Source organism: Lipophrys pholis, assembly GCF_963383615.2.
Source record: "Lipophrys pholis genome assembly, chromosome: 19".
Taxonomy (NCBI): domain Eukaryota; kingdom Metazoa; phylum Chordata; class Actinopteri; order Blenniiformes; family Blenniidae; genus Lipophrys; species Lipophrys pholis.
The window spans coordinates 11,396,012-11,415,528 of record NC_137647.1 but is presented as its reverse complement, the minus strand read 5'-3'; the positions used below and the strand labels follow the sequence as shown (position 1 = coordinate 11,415,528).

The 19,517-nt window shown below is 42.7% G+C and overlaps 1 protein-coding gene across 5 annotated transcripts in view; it reads left to right on the top strand.

The window, feature by feature from the left end:
- Positions 1 to 19,517, top strand: part of LOC308124499 (trinucleotide repeat-containing gene 6A protein-like) — a 28,894-nt gene that overhangs the window by 4,535 nt on the left and 4,842 nt on the right. For 2 of the 5 annotated variants that reach the window (XM_080487518.1, XM_080487519.1), the window contains exons 3-16: positions 2,270 to 2,372; positions 9,485 to 9,790; positions 10,411 to 10,458; positions 11,875 to 13,842; positions 13,955 to 14,147; positions 14,253 to 14,725; positions 14,820 to 14,951; positions 15,071 to 15,211; positions 16,863 to 17,051; positions 17,189 to 17,355; positions 17,454 to 17,531; positions 17,645 to 17,812; positions 18,951 to 19,070; positions 19,341 to 19,478. In XM_080487518.1, the coding sequence (XP_080343644.1) occupies positions 10,413 to 10,458; positions 11,875 to 13,842; positions 13,955 to 14,147; positions 14,253 to 14,725; positions 14,820 to 14,951; positions 15,071 to 15,211; positions 16,863 to 17,051; positions 17,189 to 17,355; positions 17,454 to 17,531; positions 17,645 to 17,812; positions 18,951 to 19,070; positions 19,341 to 19,478 (3,813 nt within the window). In that variant the 5' untranslated portion in view covers positions 2,270 to 2,372; positions 9,485 to 9,790; positions 10,411 to 10,412. The remainder of the gene's footprint in view (positions 1 to 2,269; positions 2,373 to 9,484; positions 9,791 to 10,410; positions 10,459 to 11,874; positions 13,843 to 13,954; positions 14,148 to 14,252; positions 14,726 to 14,819; positions 14,952 to 15,070; positions 15,212 to 16,862; positions 17,052 to 17,188; positions 17,356 to 17,453; positions 17,532 to 17,644; positions 17,813 to 18,950; positions 19,071 to 19,340; positions 19,479 to 19,517) is intronic. The other 3 variants (XM_080487521.1, XM_080487520.1, XM_080487522.1) reach the window with 3 other exon arrangements.

Sequence of the window (19,517 nt, the reverse complement as noted above, 5' to 3'; positions counted from 1 at the left end):
GACCAGTGGGCGGCGGTGAGATCTGTGGTATTCTGCAAACCCAACAAAAGTGTCTTTGAACGCCTGTTAAAACAAGTGAAGGGAGTAGATACCTACTTCAAGAAATGCAAATGCCATATTTAGAGATATTTCAGGAGAGCAGTCCTTCTCCTGCTGTTCAGTGATGTCTATTGTACCTTTAAAAAAAAACAAATCTGATATAGGGTAACACGCACTGTGTGGAGGACTTTCTGTTCAGAGTTTGCATGTGCTCCCTCTGTCTATTTTGGGTTTCTCTAGTTTACTTCCAACATGCAAAAGCATGTATTTTAAGCTAATTGCTGATTCTAAATCTGCCCATAGGTGAGTGTGTTTGGGAGTGACTTTCTGTGTTTGATCGGCTCCAGCGTATCCCAAGTTAAATAAAGGTGTACGGATGTGAACGTTCAAAGTAGTTTTATGAAAGAAAATATTTGTTCTGGATGCAGGATCTTCGTTGGCTACCATTACCACTATCAGACAGTTTAAACGGTGTCACTCACACTTGAATGACTCGGGCACTGGAAGAGAAAGTGAATCAATTTGAAGAATCTCTCACTCTGTCGTATTTTGGTGCATGCAAAACTTTCCTGAGGAGGAGCGGGACACTAAAATAAGTACCAGAAGTCTAGCACTTCTCAGACTGTGAGAGGCCAACTTCTTATGTAACGGGGGTTGATTTATTACAGTGGCGTATTTACTGACTCATTAAAAAACAACGAGAGCAAACGTGGTCTGTGTATTTAAGTAGAGTGAAACAAAAGTTTGCAGTAAGTAGCAGCATTTTTTTTTTTTTTTTTTTAAACGGAGCAAAAAGTTGGCCACCCGCTACTGATAAAGTAACTGTTTTAAGAAGAGTAAATCATTTAGTTTTTTAGTAGTATCTGGCTATAAAGCTAGCCAAGCCGCCAACTGCATTTGCAGTCACGGTTGGCTTTCTTTCCTTTTCTTTCCTTCCTCTGGTTCTTCGTGCCTTCTTCGTGTTCAGCCTTTCTCCTAGTTTGGTGACTTGCTGTGCCTCCGCCCTCCGTCAGCTGTATTTGTCGGGGGATGGGCAATTGTCGGCCCATTCATAAACAGATGCTGCCCGCGGTGCGTATGCATGCACTCCAGGAGGCCCCCACCATGCTCTCCTGTTGTTTTTGTTGAACCCAGGGCCATCTGCTGAAGCACTTGATGGTTGGAAATGAGAGGAGGAAGGGGAGGAGGGTGAAGTGTGGGAACGGAGGAGATGGGGTGGTAAGTGAAGGTGGCAGCCAAGGAAGCAGGAGTGTAACTGAGAGGGTGTTTAGTTGGATTTAATCAGATCAGTGCAGGCGGCTAATGTTGTGCGGCGTTTTAACTTGTTGGCCAGAAGATTTCTGGACAGTTCACAATGTGTAGTATAGGACATGGATATGTCAACAAAATATATTTTGTACCCGATGCAAACGCAACATACCCATTGTGACACGTGGCTGATTTTCAACGTTTGGGTGATAAAATGCATGCATGTAATTTAGTGGTTGCATTTCAAAGTAGATCCCCCAGTGTCCGCATCTCAAAAATTAGGCTCCATACTTTTTTTTTTTTTTTTTTTTTTTTTTTTTTTTATGTGCTGGTGTGTTATCGATTTGAAATGGTGCCAGATGATCACACTTTGAATGATGCTGTGGGTCTGTTTCAACTGTTTCTGTGTGTGTGTGTGTGTGTGTGTGTTGGGGCAAAGCTAAGGTAAGTGCTGTGCTGTAATCCCATTATGAGATTAAACTGCAGCCTGCAGCTTTCCCCTGCAGGCTAAATGGCTCACCTACCAGAGCCAGTGCAGCTAAACTTAACACGTACCAAAGGAGAGGCCCAAGTCTGATTACAAGCTAATAAGACACTAATGAGAAGATGCCGCTTCACATTTTCTTTTATTTTTGCAAACAGTGGCGTAAAAGCTTTATTACAAATGTGTGCAACCAACCAGTATGTCTAGTTCATTTTGAGATACATTTGAGGCTGCACCAATTTCATCAAGTATAAATCTTATCATTGATTTTGTATTTTCTTGTGTGTTTTTTTTTAATTTTTTTTATTGTGAAGTGTTTTCAATCTTTGGGGTTTTTAATGAGTTTATATATATATATATATATATATATGTGTATGCATTGCAACGTATTTTAACCTTTGCTACTTTAAACGGCGCCAGATTTTAGAGGTGATTTAATGAAAAAAAAAGTAATGAGAGCAGGTACAGTGAATAAGTGTGGCCTCCTGTTGTTTGCAGGGAACACACCCACAGAGGGAAAACCAGTGGATGGAAGAGAGAGAGAGAGACAGACAGAGTGTGACAAGGAAGGAGGATAAGAAGATACAGGCCTGGACAAAAGGTGAGCAGAGATGTCAGGAAACCTGAGTTATTTGTGTCCCGAGTTCAGTCCACTAGTTAAAACTAGAGAAGTTTATTTTTAAGTTTACTTAATGAAAGTCATTAATTGGGGGAAATAAAATACAATCTTGTGAAATGTTGACATATGGTCCCACTGTCGGGTGATGGAGGATGATGCAGTTGCTTAGCAAAAGCTATTTTTATTGATTTCTTGTTGCTCCAGTACTTGTGCTCTGTGGGGATGAATCATCCTCAGCTTCTTTAAGGAGCTTCCACTTCCACTTCCACACAGCTATTTATCTATATTGTGTGATGTGCCATTAAAACTAGTGCTGCTCCTCGTGTTCAATAGGCTTGTTTTGTCCAGGACTAAACAGAATTCTGCGCAATAAGCAGATGTGAGTAATATTGCATCTCGACAGAGTTTTGCTCTGGGTAGTAATAAATCATTACGGAAAGCTTAAAGTAGTGCTGCAGTTTTTTTTGTTGTTTCAACATGGAAGGTAACTCTGAATAAGACTTAATTCACTTAGTGCAGCTTTAACAAAATAAAATAGCTCAAAGGAGAGAAACCAATCCAAACAGAAATAAGTGAAGCTATTAATTTGTCTCTGGATTATCTCTGCTGTCTTACAGTCTCTCTGCCCCTGTAGTGCAGTGTGCCTTACTCTAATGGCAGCTCGGGTGTACTTTGCCTTGTGACGTAGGCGTGTTTTTCCATTCGAATTGCCTTTAGTTTCCACTGTGTTGCCTTAGTTGGGGCCTTCTACTGTTACAAGTGAAACTACTGTCATGACTACTGTAGGCAGGAAGTGCCATTGTGACCATTTCTGACATTGAGTTTCATTTTCTCCTCTTTTTTTTTGGTTGCTCAGTATACCTCTCACGTGGTTTTTTATCTTTTGTATTTCCAGTTCGCCCTATTTCTGCATTGATGGAAATTGTACAGGCATTTAATCCAGAGTTTTTCTTCCATGATCACATTTACAACAAGAGTTGAACTGTTTTCCTGAAGGGCATGTGTTTTGTCTTCAGTGTTTTATTATAGTAGGAGTCTATAAAACAATGTCAACCACCCCCTAGGTTCAGTTAATTTGACTGGGAATCCATGTTTAATAGTTACTGTGGTTACAAAAGAATATCTCAAGACAAAAGGTGTTTTTTTTTGCAGTTCCAGTCATCAAGTAAACCATTTAAATTCTTTGTCAAAAGTAGTAATTCAGGGCTCCGATACTTCCTGCAGCAATAAAAACATTCTTTATCAGTATCACACTCACAAAATCAGGATAATATGGACAAGATTGATCTAAATAAATGGATCTGCCAGTGATGATCATCACGTTTTTCCAACTGGTCACTGCCTTTCCTTGTTTTAAAGCTGTCAGGACAGCAGACAGAAGTGAGCCGAAAATAGTCTTCTCGCCTTCAGGATGACGACTTTGTGTAGATATGAGAATCTGGCATTGTGTGACACGAAGTGTAGCATAATCTGCAAAAAATCTACTGTGATCGCCTCGTTTATATGAAAGATTAAACCAAAGACTTGCATTAAACTATTTTGTAGAGGAAATAGATCTTTGGTGGGCATTGAAAAGTTATTTTGAGATCAAATGGAGCAAGCCAAATAACTATAAACCTGACGTCGGCACATTTGCACGCAGGTCTGACTTTGAGTGTGGGTGCCCCTTCAAGCCCCTCCCAAAGTTGACATGGCTGTGGTGGACAGTGACAAGTGTGCTTATCTGCTTCTGCACACATTTCTACTTCACATGTAATCTCATGGATTGCACACGGTGTTTTTTGCAGACGTGCGCGACCCAGTTGCACCTGTAGTCCCACAATGTAAATGACACTTGCTTAACACTTCCTCATGCTCTTAATTTTTTGAAGTTCATCTCGACCAAAATGGGAAAAGTTGAAGCTGTAGAAGGCTTTGCTATTGGATTAAAAGGTAGTGTGTTTGTATCTGTAAGACAGACACAGGCATGTGCTCCTGGCGCTGATGTCATCTTGCTTGGACAAGCCCAGTGGAGTTGTGAGTGTTTAGGAATGTCACCATGACAACAGTGTCTTCCTTAAGTCGGGTTGGTTCAGCCCCTCGGTGTATTTGGGATGCGTCGTCCTGAAAAATAAGTAGCAATCAGACTAACAATGCAGAAGTGAGGGGGGCTCACTGTGTATTATTGGCTGATAAACAAGAAAACTACATCATTCGTGGACCTTCTGAACATGCCTTGCACAAGAAAAGGTCACAAATAACCCGACTCTGGGCGAAGATCTCTTTCTCAATGCTCTTCATTTTTTTTGTGTGTGTTTGCCAGCAGGAGGGCGGGTCCCCTTTTTGCATACAGAGAATGAAGTGGACTTTTATTTATATTTTCCTCTCGTCGGTCGCATTAGTCATCACATTGGCAACAAAGTCTGCAAGTCAGAGAGATGTTGCTTGTCTTGCATTGCTTACAGAGGAGCACAACCAGCGTGGTTTCCACAGACACAGTATGTGTCTGGTAAAATAAAGGTTGCATCTGAAAAAAATCTCTAGCTCCATCTAATTTTTCATGGCTGCTTTAGTGCCACTGATAACATAGTTACCTATTTCCAATTCTTTCCCACATAAGATTATAGCGTCTTGGTTTATCAAGTCTCTAACAGGAGAACAGTAACTAGTCTTTTTCTTATACAGCTAACTACTTACAACAAAGAGAGAGAAACATTTTATTTAATGCGTACAAATTATATATTAATTTGTTGTGATTTGTTCTCCCCACAATAATGCAACAGTAAAAAAAAGAAAAAAGAACTGGAATTGAAACTGTTGTTTGTCATTTAAAATGTGCATTTGATAATGAGCTTGCCATTACATTTTATTTTATCCAGAAATAAACACTTAATAGATATTAAAAAAGAATTCCAAGTTGCACATTGTGCTGTTGAGTGACCTTAAATCACCGCAGGCAGAATTCCTTACCACCGTCAACCGCTGGTAATCTTTATTTGGTCTTAATTAGCGCACTGGTGTTAACCTTTTATAGAGTGCTGCACTCTTTTAGGACAAAAGTATTTGAGGACTCCACCCTGGCCTGCACAGTTTAGCCTTTGTCTGCAGTGTGCAAGTGTTAATTTGTAAAGGCCACGCAGTATTCAGCGTAGTTTGTGTTATTGTTATCTCCCCATGGTTTTTCTCATTAATGTAAGTTCAGGCAAATAAAATCAGCTGTTAACGCTTGATCCTTGTTGGCTGTTGTGAAGAAAAACGATATTAAGTGAATCGGCCTGCAGCACGCTCTGCATTATTTAACCCGTTGAAATGCCAGTCGCTTTAGTTTGTTCATGCTTTTCAAAAAAGCTAAAGAGGTCAGTTATTGATTCGTCTGCATCCTTTAAAAACTCAGAAGAGGAAGGCGAATCTAGAAGCTTCAGAACAGCATTATTCGACTTTTTGCTCAGCCATTGTTTTTCCATCTGAATTCATTTCTCCTAAGAAGTGTTTGTTTGCTTGTGCTTCAGTTCACTGCACCTGAAGAGATACACTTGACACATTTTATTGTTGAAAGAACTGTGTAGTCAATATCACGTTGGTTTGCATGTTTGTTTCTTTTCTATTCCTCTTAAACTGCCCACTCATCATTCCACTCTTTTTTGTTTCTCCCTATTGAGTATTGACTTTTGTTTTATGGGGGCTTGTTGTGTTTTTACAGTGATTCAAATGTTTAAAAATACGGAAGCTTTAGGCTACAAAGCGCCGTGCTTCAAATAGATCTGCAGTTGCATAGCAACAGCAGGACACATGAAAAGTGCCTCGAGCTAAACGACGTTCGGTTGACAGTCAAATTAGGCTAAACAGTTCTCTTTGTAACTTTATGCGTATTGTTGTGAATGTGTAGGCACTTATCCTTTTGATGAATTTCATGTATATCTTTGGTTGCCATTAGATCCTTTGGTGGTTTTCCAAATCATTAAAACAGCTTAAATGTCGGGTTTACTCATTCTGGGCGGTGAGAATAAAAAAAGAAAATCAAAAAACTAAGTTGATATGTTGGAAAGCAGGCTGAAAACATTCCTGCTTAATTGAATCACTTTTAATATGTTGTGTGCGCTGCCTTTCGAAAGTCTTTAAGACGCACTCTGCTCGACTTGAGGAAGTTTTGCACATGTCAGAAGCTGCAGCTGCATTCCTCTCACTTCAGCCTCAGTGACGAGCCTTTCAATCGGCTCCTCCACCTTCACATTCCACTCTTTCTATTTGCCTTCGTGACTTCATCGTTAGCGTTTTATATCTGCTCGTCTTGTTTTATTGTTCACATGTCTACCTTCTCATTGGCTTTGCACCTTGTCCCGGTATCGCCCCCACCTCCCCCACTGCCCCCCCCCCCCCCCCCCGCCCCTTTTTTTTTTTTTTCTGTGTGTAAGACGATAGCAGCAGTCAAGTTGCTGCCAACTCCAGAGGCCCTCATGAGAGCTGTTCTCAGATGGAAGCCGGGCGAAAGAGGAACAAACTGTACTCTTATGCGCTCAACAGCAGCAGTGGACATGCTTGTATACCCGGGGGTCGAGCCACGTTAACCCTTGCATCGATAATATGGTGTCCAACAGATAAGATCTGTGTGGTAAAAACATTTTACAGATATGCATCTCTGTGGCAAATCAGTCGTCACAGTTGCCCAATTATTTTTTCAAATTCGGTCAGCGTTTTGTTCAAAAACACCTTCAAATATTCATCAAAGGTTATGAAAGGAAAAGCGCTCTGCCCATGTTGTTTGTTTTCATCTGGACAAATAAATAATCTAGAAGACTGTTCAGAACTACATAATATAAAACAAATGAAATCTTTACTCTGTGTACTTTGAACTAATTCAAATGAACTTTCATCGCAAAATAGTTATTTGTTATTCTTTTTATCTTACAATTGAGTAATTTATCTTTAAACTGTCATACATTATTCTGTGTAGACAAATTGTCCAAACTCGGGTCAAACAACAGAGAATGACCTTCAGACTGCGATCTGGAACTCAAAAGTACTGGCTCAGTCGGTGAGTGCTGGCACTAGTAACATGTTAGACTTGTCCTTATTAATCTGATTCACTCCACCTTATAAGGGTAAATGGTTTCTCCACATAGCTGCTTTGTTTCAGATGCTTTGGGGTTGACAGAAGTCTTTCCATGGTGAAGGGTCGAGTCAAGAGTCATGAGAGTAAACAACCCCATTTGCTGGAAGGGGCTTGACTTTCACTGGTGTGTCTTAAGGAGGTGTATACAGTAGTTTTTGTCTGTTGCTCTAGCTCTCTTAATCTTTTTTTTGGTGGGGCCTGGTTGTTCTTTATCCTCAAAATGAATTTGAGCCACTTTCTTTGGAGCCTTGGCGTGATGATTTCATTATTGTCTATTTTTCTGATTGGTTCCAGACGGTGTTTGAGCAGCTCCCTGGCAGGGTGCGTGCCGAGATGCTGGCAGGATGCCCAGTTTTAGCGAGTGAGCTGAGTTAATAAAGGCGGGGTTTTGGCCTGACTTTTAATTTGTCTGGTCAGTGTGTTGTGTAGTTATATCACACTGGTTATTAGTTTGTGTTCATGGTAAAGTCTTCCTTCATTGTATTTCAGTACATTCAGATGCACCTTTTATATTATATTCTTTATCTTCAGTGTGTGTGTGTGTGTACACACTACCAATCAAAAGTTTAGAAACATTTTCTCATTCAGTGTTTTTTTTATTTATTTTCTTGACTACTTACATTGTAGATTCTCACTGAAGAAACTATGAATGAACATATATGCAATTATGTACTAAACAGAAGTGTGAAATAGCTCTAAACATGTTTTATATTTTAGATAGGTTATAGTAGCCACCCTTTGCTTTGTTTGACAGAGCTGCAAACACTTGGCCTTCTCTCAATAAGCCTCATCAGGTAGTCACCTCATGAAATTCATGACCACCCACTCGGTATCGGCAAGTAGCTAAAGGTTGGTGCTCGTCCTAAAGTGGTGTCAGCGCACATAAAGAGAAAAAGTTTATGAATTTGATCTCCGTGCACATGCATGCTTCTCGCGTCTGCACATTCGCTTGTCGTCCACACATGGATTTGTTTGTTCTCTTATCAAGCTGGCTGGTGAACGGAGTGGTTGCTATTTGAACTGGAGAATTATAAATAGACCTGTGTACTGCTTCAGCCGGCAGAGAGAACGAACACTCTTGCTAACCTGCACAAGAAAAGGTCAGAAGACGAGCGCGCACACGTTGCTTCTTCTTGCTGTCAAGTACACAAGTGTATTTTCTCTGAAGGAGGTCTGCGTCCGTCTCGAGCCGTTGGTTGATTCTTGACTTTGTCGTTTAGTTTGTTGTATTGTTTTCAACTACTTTTCACATGGTCCTAAATTGTTGTCACTTCACTGTATCTCTTGCTCTGCATCAGGATAAGAGCTTTTCCTTACCTTCACGTCCTCGCACATATTTGCTGACTTTAAGCCTGTTGTATAACCCTAATCTAGTCTGACCCACGGACGCTCACCCCACCCACTCAATAAGAAGAGGTGTTTGGGGCGCTCAGCCTCTCTTTCTTCTCGGTGCATTTGTGGGTCGGTCACATACTCGTCCTACTATGTAATCTGTGGGATATAAAAACACCATTACAGGTTGACAAGGTGTTCGGATGACTGTTTGGCACTGAGTCAAACAGGACAGGGTCTTCCTCAGTTATTTCTAAACATAACTGCAATAGCATGGTGCCACCACAGGCACAGAGACAATTGAGATCATTTCCAAAAGTATTAATGCAGTGAAATTCAGTGACCATATTTGAACTCCGTATCAACTGCATGTCTGCCTTAAATATTGTAAAACAAAATGTATTTTAAGAAAAATGTATATATTGCAGGAAATTCATTCAGTTGGCTTTATGCATTTAATTAGCTGCTACAATTCTCATTTATTTTTAAATGCATCCATTAGGCCATTTTGATTCTATTTTTCCTCAACTGAGAGGCAATTGTTAGCTCCAGAAATTTCAAAACACCAGTTTGGATTGGTGGCCGTCCTTAACATTGTTTGATTTACAGACTGGTCATCTCTGACAATGATAACAAGTTGTTGTATTTTTTGTCTCTTTGTCCTTCTCTACAGTGCCAGAGCACACCAAGTCAAGACAGACTCCTTAACCTGAACCACACCCCCTTAGCCCCCTCCCCACTTATCGCATATACACACACAAATCCAGTCCTCAGCGATGCCAAGGGGGCCTGATCAGGCTGCCGCCCGCTCTGAAAAGCCCTGCCTCTTCACCTCAAACCTTTGAGGCTGTGCTCTCTGAGCTTTGACTTTTGACCTCCCCAAGCGTCGACCTGGGAACTAGAGGTCACCTGTTCTCCACTCAACCTGAGGACACATCCCTGCCCAGCCAGGAGCCGCAGCCACCAGCGGCAATTCAAGGTAATTGGAAAAAAGAAAAGGGCACAGGCATTGTTGCACGATGAGCTGGCTGTATACTCACAGCTGCTCACAGGAACAAAAGCCTACACAGCCACACTCTCTGCCAAGGCATCCCATTCTTAAAGAAATGCCTAAAATTTCACTTGCATTCAACTGAAGTGGCAACTTGCGGGTGTTTTCTCACTCAAGAGTACAAAACCATGGAAAACAGTCATCAAGACTGATGAAAGCCTTTGCTAAAGAGATTATTATAGTTGGTTAATGATCTTCATTGATTGTTGAAAACATCTGTACTTCAGAATAAGTATCGGGATATTAAGGAAATGTTGCTTACTGTGATATTAACACAACACTTGATTCGCTTTGCAAACATTTCCTCGGTCATGTATTTACTAGCGACTGGGGATCATAAACCCAACAGCGTCTGTTCTAATGCTACTGAACTTGCGAGTCCTTCTTTGAACTTTTCCCACTTTGCACTCGTCCTTGTTTTTATTTCTATTTGCATGACTTTTATTGGATAATCTATTTAACTATTTCTAACTTCTTTGCCTGTCATTTTTCTGTGTCTGTCTAACCCTTTCTACCTCCGTTTGACCGCCTTCTCTCTCTGTTTCCAGGCATGGCTCCCATTCGGGATTCCGTCAGCCACTCCCCTAATCAAACAGGTGATGACATGATGCCTTCACTTTTAGCTCGTCCATCCTTTTATGCTCGTCTTTTCTACTGTCTTCATTTCACTTTCTGCCGAGAATCTGTGTACACCCAGTGTGACCCGACCTTGAGCAATGATTCATATTGTTCATGTCATATTGGTGAGAAAGAGATATGAATGAGGAAGCAACTAGGTGTCAAAAGGTTCAAGAAGAGACTTGGCAAACAAATGCCATGCACAGCAAAAACTGGCAACCATTTAATATGTGTGAGATTTAACAGTGAGAAACTGTTTTGAGCTTAAAGAAATGAACATGCGTTCAATTGGTTTAAGAGCAGCATTAACAGATCAGTTCGACTGGTGCATAATTCAGTTTGGGTAGGAAAGAACGATCAGTGCTTGTATCTAAATACTAGAGCAGTACCAACCCGCCTAATGCTCCACATTCTGCACTATATAATTTATTGGACATTACATGAGCAGGGGACGACTATTGTAAAGCGTCCCAACTGTTTCTAGAAGATGACAAAGTGCTATTTAGTATCAAAATCCATTTAATCATGGTACTGTCACTACACTCCTTTTTATATCAACTAAACTGAAAGCACTTTTTTATATGTTAAGCTGTTTTTTTTTTTTCATTGTTTTGAGAACTGTCAATGTCGCGTAATTCTATAATTAATGGTAACTTAAAATCTATTTTGATTCCCATCTATTTGCTGTGAATGCATTACATCAGCAAAAAAGACTGAGTGACGGACAGCTGGGAAAAACTACAATACGCTTGTTAAATTAAGGTCACCATAAACACGCAAGATTTAGCGACACAGACGTTTTTTAAATGATTGTGTGGTTCATAGCCAAGGAACTCAGATTTTGTTTGAAGTCTACCTTTATGGAGATAATCTGGTTGTAAATTACAGACCTGACAAACACGATTTAAAAGGTCTAAATAGGTCTCTCTTTTTTTTTTTCCAGTTGTTGCTGTCTTGTCTCCTTTGCTCGCTCTTTGCTTCACTTCCTTCTGCCATTCCTCCTTTCACACTCGGTTGTTCCCTGCTCTATGCCCTCCGTCTCTCCTCTCCCGCTGATGGTCATCCTCTGCCTCACTGAGTCGTAGTTTATAGCTTTGGCATGGTTTTGGTTCCTGCTGTGGTGACAAAATGGTGGCAGCTGTGTCCAAATGAAGGCCTGGCATTGAGTACATCCACAGCAGTCTCCTCGCCAAAAAAGGAGAAAGGAAATAAAAAGCAAATGTGTAAAAGGGATTTAAAGAGTCACTCAGACATTTTGTTGAATATATTATAGTTTATTATACTAAAAATGGATCAGCCAATGGCCCAATCCAATGATTTTCCTTCTAAATTAGAGTTGTTGTGTTTTTTTCCATCTAATTGGGTTCGCCTCTCTGTCTACCTTGTTTCCCCAGGCTTGGAGCATCCTGGGCTGGACTCGCAGTATGAGCCTTCCCCCTGGTCCTCTGGCTCTCCATGCAACAGTGACAGCAACAGTAACTGGGGCAAAGTCCTAGTGGACGGAAGCAGTGACCAACCCAATAACCCCTCTTCCACCAGCTCGTCCATCTGGCCACCCTCCTCCTCTTCATTTTCTTGTTCCTCTTCCTCTTCCTCCTCTGGCTGTGGATCAGGATCAGACCCTGAGTTGGCATCAGAATGCATGGACGCAGATTCTAACTCCTCAATTGGCTCAGAGAAAAACCTTGCTGCTGTTGCTGTGACAACAGTGATGATGATGTCAGCAAATGCTTCTTCCTCTGCATCTTCTACAGCTTCTTCACCCACCTCTTCTCTGACTTCTACCATGATGGTCGGTGTTTCTCTGAATGGAGATAGCAATGGCAACAGTAGGCAAGTGATTGGCGGAGGTCTGGGAATAATCAGCAGTCCAAATAATGGAAATAACACCACTGGGCCCTCAAACTACACTGTGGCTGGGGCCAACAGTATTGGCAGCAATAACATTAGTAACCACAACAAGCTTGTCACCAACAGTGGTGCCTGGGGTGCCCAATCAGGAAGCAATGCCATCACCACTGGTGGCAGCACCCCTTGCATCAATGGCGGGTTAAACCCAAACACTTTAAACCCAAATGCCAACCATGGTGCCTGGCCACAAATTCCAAGCCCGGTGTCCCAGGGCCAGCGGCCTGCACAGGCTCAAGGGATTTCCAAAATGGGTATGGCTCCCCAACAGAGCCAGTTGTTGGGCTGGGGTGGCATGGCAGCTCCAGAAAATAGCAGTATGATGGAAGACACTGAGGTGAATAATGGTACAACTAGCGGCAAGGTATTAGGAAGCAGCAACAGTGGAAATGGTGGCCTGCAGCCTGCCAACCTTAACACTGAATCCAATGGACCAAATAACACTATCATGATGAATACTACTACTACTACTACTACTAACGCCACAATGACCTCTAGTCCACCAAACTCCACCGCCTCACCCCAACTCAGCGGGAATTGTTCCTGGGAATCCATTGGTGGAGGGAATAGGGGTCCGCTGGCCAATGGAAATCCCTCATCAGACCCCCAACACCCCCAAGGAGACTTGGGAGCTGCTCCGGCATTCGGTACGCCTTGGGGCGCAGCTACCTACCCTGTAGATAAGGGCCCCCCAAATGCAGACACTGTGAACCCCCAAATCTCCTCTACTGCTGCTTACAAAAGTAATAATAACCACAATAACACTGGGGCCCCACACTGGGATCAGGGGCCCAATAGCAACCCAAACCAGCCTCAGAGTTGGGGTGTTGGCTCAAATCAAATCCCAGGCTCTGTTGGCCAAACACCTGGAAATGGCAACCAAACTACAATGGGTCCTCCAGCAGCGATACCTCGCCCATGGGGGAGCAGTGCATCCTCTTCTTCCTCATCCTCATCGTCGTCCTCTCTATCAAACAATAAGATGTCAAATGGACCATGGGGATCAACAACTTCTAGCAACCTTACAGATACTGCAAGTCATAAAGGAACAACGGCCAGCAATGGCTGGAAGAGCCTGGAGGATGATGCCATGGGTATGGGAGGAGGCGGAAGTCAGAGTTTGGGAAGTGTCTCTGGAGGTTGGGGTCGTTCTGGTGGAAGTGAGGGAAGCGCTGAGAGCTCCGGAGGCCGATCCAGCTCTGACAGAGAACAGCAAAAAGCAGGAAGTCGCAGGAAAGTTAGCAACCCTGCAGTCGTTCTTTCTGCCATGACTGATGTTGACCCAAGAGTTCTGTCTAACACTGGATGGGGTCAGACGCCTGTACGGCAGAACACTGCCTGGGATGTCAGTGCACCAAATAACAAGATTTCCAGAGTAGATGAAAGAAAGCATACCAGCGCAAGCTCCGGCTGGGGCTCAGCGACACAGGCAGCTCCTTCCCAGACACCAGGAGGTAAGGTCATATTGTGCATGCAGCTCTCCATTTTTTTTAAATTGGTGCATTAATAGTATAAAGATCAAATTTGCCATTTCAAATAATTGATTCACCTCTTCTGTTTCTGCAGGCTGGGGAGGTGGGCCAAGCAGCTCAGGCTTGGATACAGGATGTTCTGGCTGGGGAGAGCAGAGGCCAAACTCTGGTTGGGACAACAAAGCCCAGTCAAATGGAGGAGGTGGGCAGAGTAACTGGCAAGATGGGTCCGGCTACAAAGGTGGCAGTAGTAACACCTGGACTAACAACATTAACAAAGACGACAGGTAATTTAGAACCCTAGTGCCAATTATCTTATTGTAGTTTTAGTTTTTTTTTACATCAGATGTTTATTTCATATATGATGTTTAACCTGCATTGGTTTTCTTCAGATCCAATACCTGGACTAATGGCCCTAAACCACAGCAGGGATGGGGTTCTAATGGTGGGAATGCAAGTGAAACCTGGGGAGGAAGTGGAAATGGCACTCAAGCCACGGGCAACAACCACTGGGGCGAGCCCCAAAAAGGTGCAGGCTCAGCGGGATGGGACAGCGACAGCGACCGCTCTGGCTCCGGATGTTGGAGTGAGCCAAGCCGAACCACTACCAGCAGCGGTAACACCTGGGTCGGGAGTGGCGGTTCAAATACTCCAGACCAGAGCACTCCAAACCCCGGCTCCAACTGGGGAGACTCGACTCACAGATCTCATGCTCAGAATAACAGTCAGGGCTGGGGTGAGCCTACGAAGAACAACCACGGAGGCCAGAATTGGAGTGAACCAAATCCTAAGCCTTCTAATGAGTGGGGAAAAACTCCTGAATCTAACATGTCCAGAGGCAATCAAGGATCCGTCAAGCCCACAGGTAATTAACTTTTTACAATCTTGTACGTGGCATAGACTTTGCAGTGGGTGAAAATTATATCCATTGCTCACTCTTATTCATTATATCTTTTCAGGCTGGCTGGGAGGACCCATACCCACTACAGGTCAGAAGGAAGAATCGGCAACTGGGTGGGAAGAACCATCCCCAGAATCCATCCGTCGTAAGATGGAGATTGATGATGGAACTTCAGCCTGGGGAGATCCTGGTAAATACTCAAGTCTCTTTAAAGTTCTGCAGATATTTCTGTACAAGTCCTGCATAAATTTTTTTTAATATGACCGCTCAGATTTTTCGGCTCATAATGTAATCGCTCTCTCCTCTTAGGCAAATATGGCGGCGAATCTGTCAACAAGTGGAACAGGACCGGTCAATCAGAGCAGGAGGCCATGAGCTCACCCTCTCAGCACCAGCCGCACCCAGCACACAACTCAGTGCAGCATAATAACCAGGAGAAAAACACTTCTTGTAAGTTCAAATATTCATCTATTCACGCAAGTATGAACACACACAATGAAAGCACCTCCATTGGAATATACGTGTTACTTCTGCTATGAGAATAAACAGACATGTAAGTCGTTCTGCCCAGGGAAAGTCATCTGTACTGCAGGCTCAAAGTTGTTGCTCTCAGTTTCCATTCACATAGTCTGCTCCCATCTGACTTGTTCTGCTTTATTACCTTCCATCAAAACATTATCTGCATACTTTAAAATTCTAATCTCAGACATAGGGTGGTGACTCATGCTTCATTCAGATTGTTGTTTTTACTTCAGTATTAATATGCAGGTTACCTGCAAGGACATTGGATAGTTTCTAAAATGGTACAAACATGCAGGTTTAAGCTTACTGGTACTTGTTAAAACCACCATGTCTATATGGGATTGAAGAAACGGGATTCTGTAAAACTGAGTAATAAAGTGTGGACACACACACAAATGTATGCACAAGGAAAGACCATTTGATCAAACACATGGAGAGAAAGCAAACAAGTTCAGCCATTCTGCCCATCTCCCGACAGTGTTGTCTATGTTGAGGGCTTTTTGTGAAGCCAGTTGAGTCATCTCTTTGGAATGCTAAGAGCATCGATTTTTCTCTTCCCTCATTTGTCTATTTCTCCTCCCTTTCTCACTCGCCCGCCAATTCTGCCTGCTGTAGGAATACAAGCTTTTGTTGGGTTTCAGGAGAGCAGCTCAAAAGAGACTGAGTGGCAGAGGAGGAGGTCTGGTGACTTGGTAATAGGAACAGTTCCAATGTAAGATGGGAACACTGAAACGAGCAGAGCAGCTTTTCAGTAGAAGGGGCCTGAGCAGGAGGGGCTGTCGGGGTTATTCAAGGTTCCTGGTATAGTGAACTAACTGGAGCAGCTAAGTAACTGACTAGGACGTGCGGGCCAGCTATCCAGCCACTGAACTGAGAGTATAATTGGTGGGATGTGATTCTTTTTTTTTTCGTTGTTTTTTTTTTTGCTTTATTTTTCTAAATATTGAAAAGAAAAAAAATAGGAAATTGAATTTGAGATTAACTCATGATCAACTCAAAGCCAAATTAACAGAGGAATGGATCAGTCCATGCAAAATTGTTTTAAATCATTCACCAAAACTAAATGCACACGTGTGGACTTCTGCCCCAGTTTGTTGTGCCTTCGTCCATTAGTGGGTTTGTGAATCTACCTCTGGCTGTGTGCGTGCTTCTCTGTGGTATTATGTGCATGTACTTGTATGCGAGCTCAGCCAGTCACATGAGAAACATTGGACCCTGAGGCCACCCCCATGATCTGGCCTATTTTTACAGAGGTATTGCTGGTATCCCCACTCATGTAAAAAGAAGAAAGCAGAGGTTCTGGGTGGTCAGCTGTAACAAGAGCCTTTGAACTTACACTTGCACTTTCTTTAACACCTGTAGCCCAGCATTTTGAAAAGGTAAAAGGGCAATATTGGACATTGACACAAACTAGAGTTAAACTGTTATGAATGACACAACACAAGAACCCCTGGGGACTTGACTCAATTTCCTTGAGTACGCTCCTTGAGTCAAGCAGAGTTAAAGAGTGAAGCATTGTTGTAGTGAAGAAGACGGTTTTTGGCTTTAACTCTAATGAGATCTTCTTTTTTTCCTCCAGTTTGGTCTGACTCGTACCCTCAGCAGAAGGAGTCCTCATCGTGGCGGGAGCCTACTTCTGCTCCTCCTGTGACGGTGGACAATGGGACTTCTGCCTGGGGAAAGCCCTTGAACAGCAACTCTGGCTGGGAAGGACCCAACAGGGACAGCAGAGAATCTGTGTCCGGATGGAGCGGCCAGCCTAAACCTGGTAGGTGCAGTCGGATCCATTAGTCCAGTTCAACCTCATTGAAAGAGTTAAATCCTCCTGAATCATATGCACAACATGATTGTTTAAAGTTGTGGACGCACTGTGCACCTGTTGCAGTAAGACATGTTGTTTTCTAGCTCAAGGTCCTAAGCCCATGGAGACGTGGTGTGGTGAGGATGTGTCCATGAGTAACAGCTGGGACCAAGAGGAGGAAGTGGAGATTGGCATGTGGAACAACAACCAACATGACAACCGCTCCCACGACCAAAACACCTGGAACTACAAACATAAAGGCTCCAATAAGGTCTGCTCACAGTCTCTTTTTATATTTATTCAATGTACTTGTATTTTAAGCTTAAATACATCTAAATCACTATTTTCTTTTTTCTCAATGTGTTTCAGATGAACAAACCTATCAACAAGCAGGATGAACCCTGGATGAAACCGTTCATCAATCAATTCAATAACATGAATTTCTCTGTAAGGATTAGCATACACACTGTTGAGTGTAATGAACCTGTGTCGATGCTTTAAAGCTCGTCCTTTTGTAAATAAAACACCTGAACGCCCATTTCTTGTATTTCCTCTTGCAGAGAGACTCTCCTGATGATTCCATGAAGCAGGGATCAGGGATGGTGCAGGACAAGCGTATGGACATGGGAAGTATGGGAGACTTCAATGGAGTAATGGGGAAGAACCACGGGTCGAGACTCCAGCTCCACAAGGAGTCTGCCATGGATCGCAGTAATTACTATGACAAGGTGAATAACAAGATAACCGTAGTCTACTCGAATACTGTTCATAGGAGACTTGCTGTCATGAGGTAGAGGAGTGAAAAGATCTTGCCTGACATCTAGTGGCGGCTCGGCCCAGTTGTACCCCACAGTGGCGGTTGTGATGCATTGCATGGGATGTGGCCTTTTGAGGAAGAGATCTCATTTGAAACCTTTGGTTTACATGGTGTTCTCATTATCTCCACTGATAATTATTTGGCCAGGTCGTTTTTTTTGAACTACAAAAATATTGAGACCATTCACATTAACTAATTGGATAATAATAATAATAATAGGAAGCCTGTAAGATGAATAATTATCCAATAGCAAGGTTTCTTTCATAGTATTGACAAACTGCTCCAGGCTTGTTGTTCCTGCTGTTTCCCCTTTAGAGCTAAACGCTGCTCCTTTCATCCCCTTGTCCTTCCTGTCGTGTTCTTCCTATAATGCCTTTTCAGACGGCAATGACCTCTATCCACTTCATACTTTCTCTCTGCCACCAAGTACAGCCATTTTCTGTTTTCACCATCTTTTTCTTTCCTCTCAATCCTTGCCCTCTTTTGAAAATAAATTAACTCTCTTCTCCCTTTTCTTATTTCCTCTCTGTGCTTCTTTGGCTGCTGCTGCTGCTGCTTCCTGTCCTTCTCTGCTTGCTGTCCATCGGCTGTACTCCTCCTGGCCTTGCTTGTGCAGCTCTCCCCCTCTGCTTACGATAGTCCAGCTTCTGATGAACACTCCTCCAATCAAAGCATGAGCATCTCCGCTTCTAATTCTGCTCAGCCTATGCCCCGCTCCAACTCTGGGCCATCTCCGTCCCACTCTAGTTCTGGGTCAGTTCGGCAGGTGAGTTTGGAAGGGATGACAAAGAAACGGTCTTTCCCACGACCAAAAAACATTTCAGATACTAGAATCTGCCATCTGATGTAAAGAAATCAAATATTATTCACTATATTGACTGTTTCTCCTGCTTTTAACACTGACTGTGCTTTCAAATCCATTCCAGAAGAATTAATTTGTCTTGTTCCAATTCTTGTTGCATCACATTAAGTATGGGTATAAACAGTTCTAAGTTGTCTCATCTTGTTTGATCACTAACGTGTGTGTGTTTTGTGTTTTACCTGCACAGAATGTAAACCCTATGTTAGGTGGCAACAGCGTAGCACAGGGCCGTGGCGGCCCCCAGTCCCAGCCACTTCCTCAACCCAATCTCCGTAACCAAGTGCCTCCACCTATCCTGCCCTCTCAGGTAACAAACGCACAAGTTCAAATAGCAAATATGAATCATTGATGACTCTTTAAGTGTTACTTGTTTTTGTTTTTTTTCTCTAAATAAATGTGATTGAGGATCTGACAAGTCATTTTTTTAAATTGCCAAATTTAACGTATTGCATGTATGAGAACATATATAGATGTTGATTTAAGAGTATTGGAACAGTTGTTTGTTTTTTTTGTTTTTTTTTGACACTTCAATAGTTTGAATGTCATTACATTAACTCTGTATCTTGTATGTGTGCAGGTCCCTCCATCCCTGTTGAAGTACCCAGGAGGTAACGGGGGTCTGAACCCTCTGTTCGGCCCTCAGCAGGTGGCTGTTCTCAATCAACTCTCGCAACTCAACCAGCTGTCACAGCTCAACCAGATCAACCAGCTACAGGTAAGCTTCAATCATGTTCTAAGACCTTTAATTTCAATT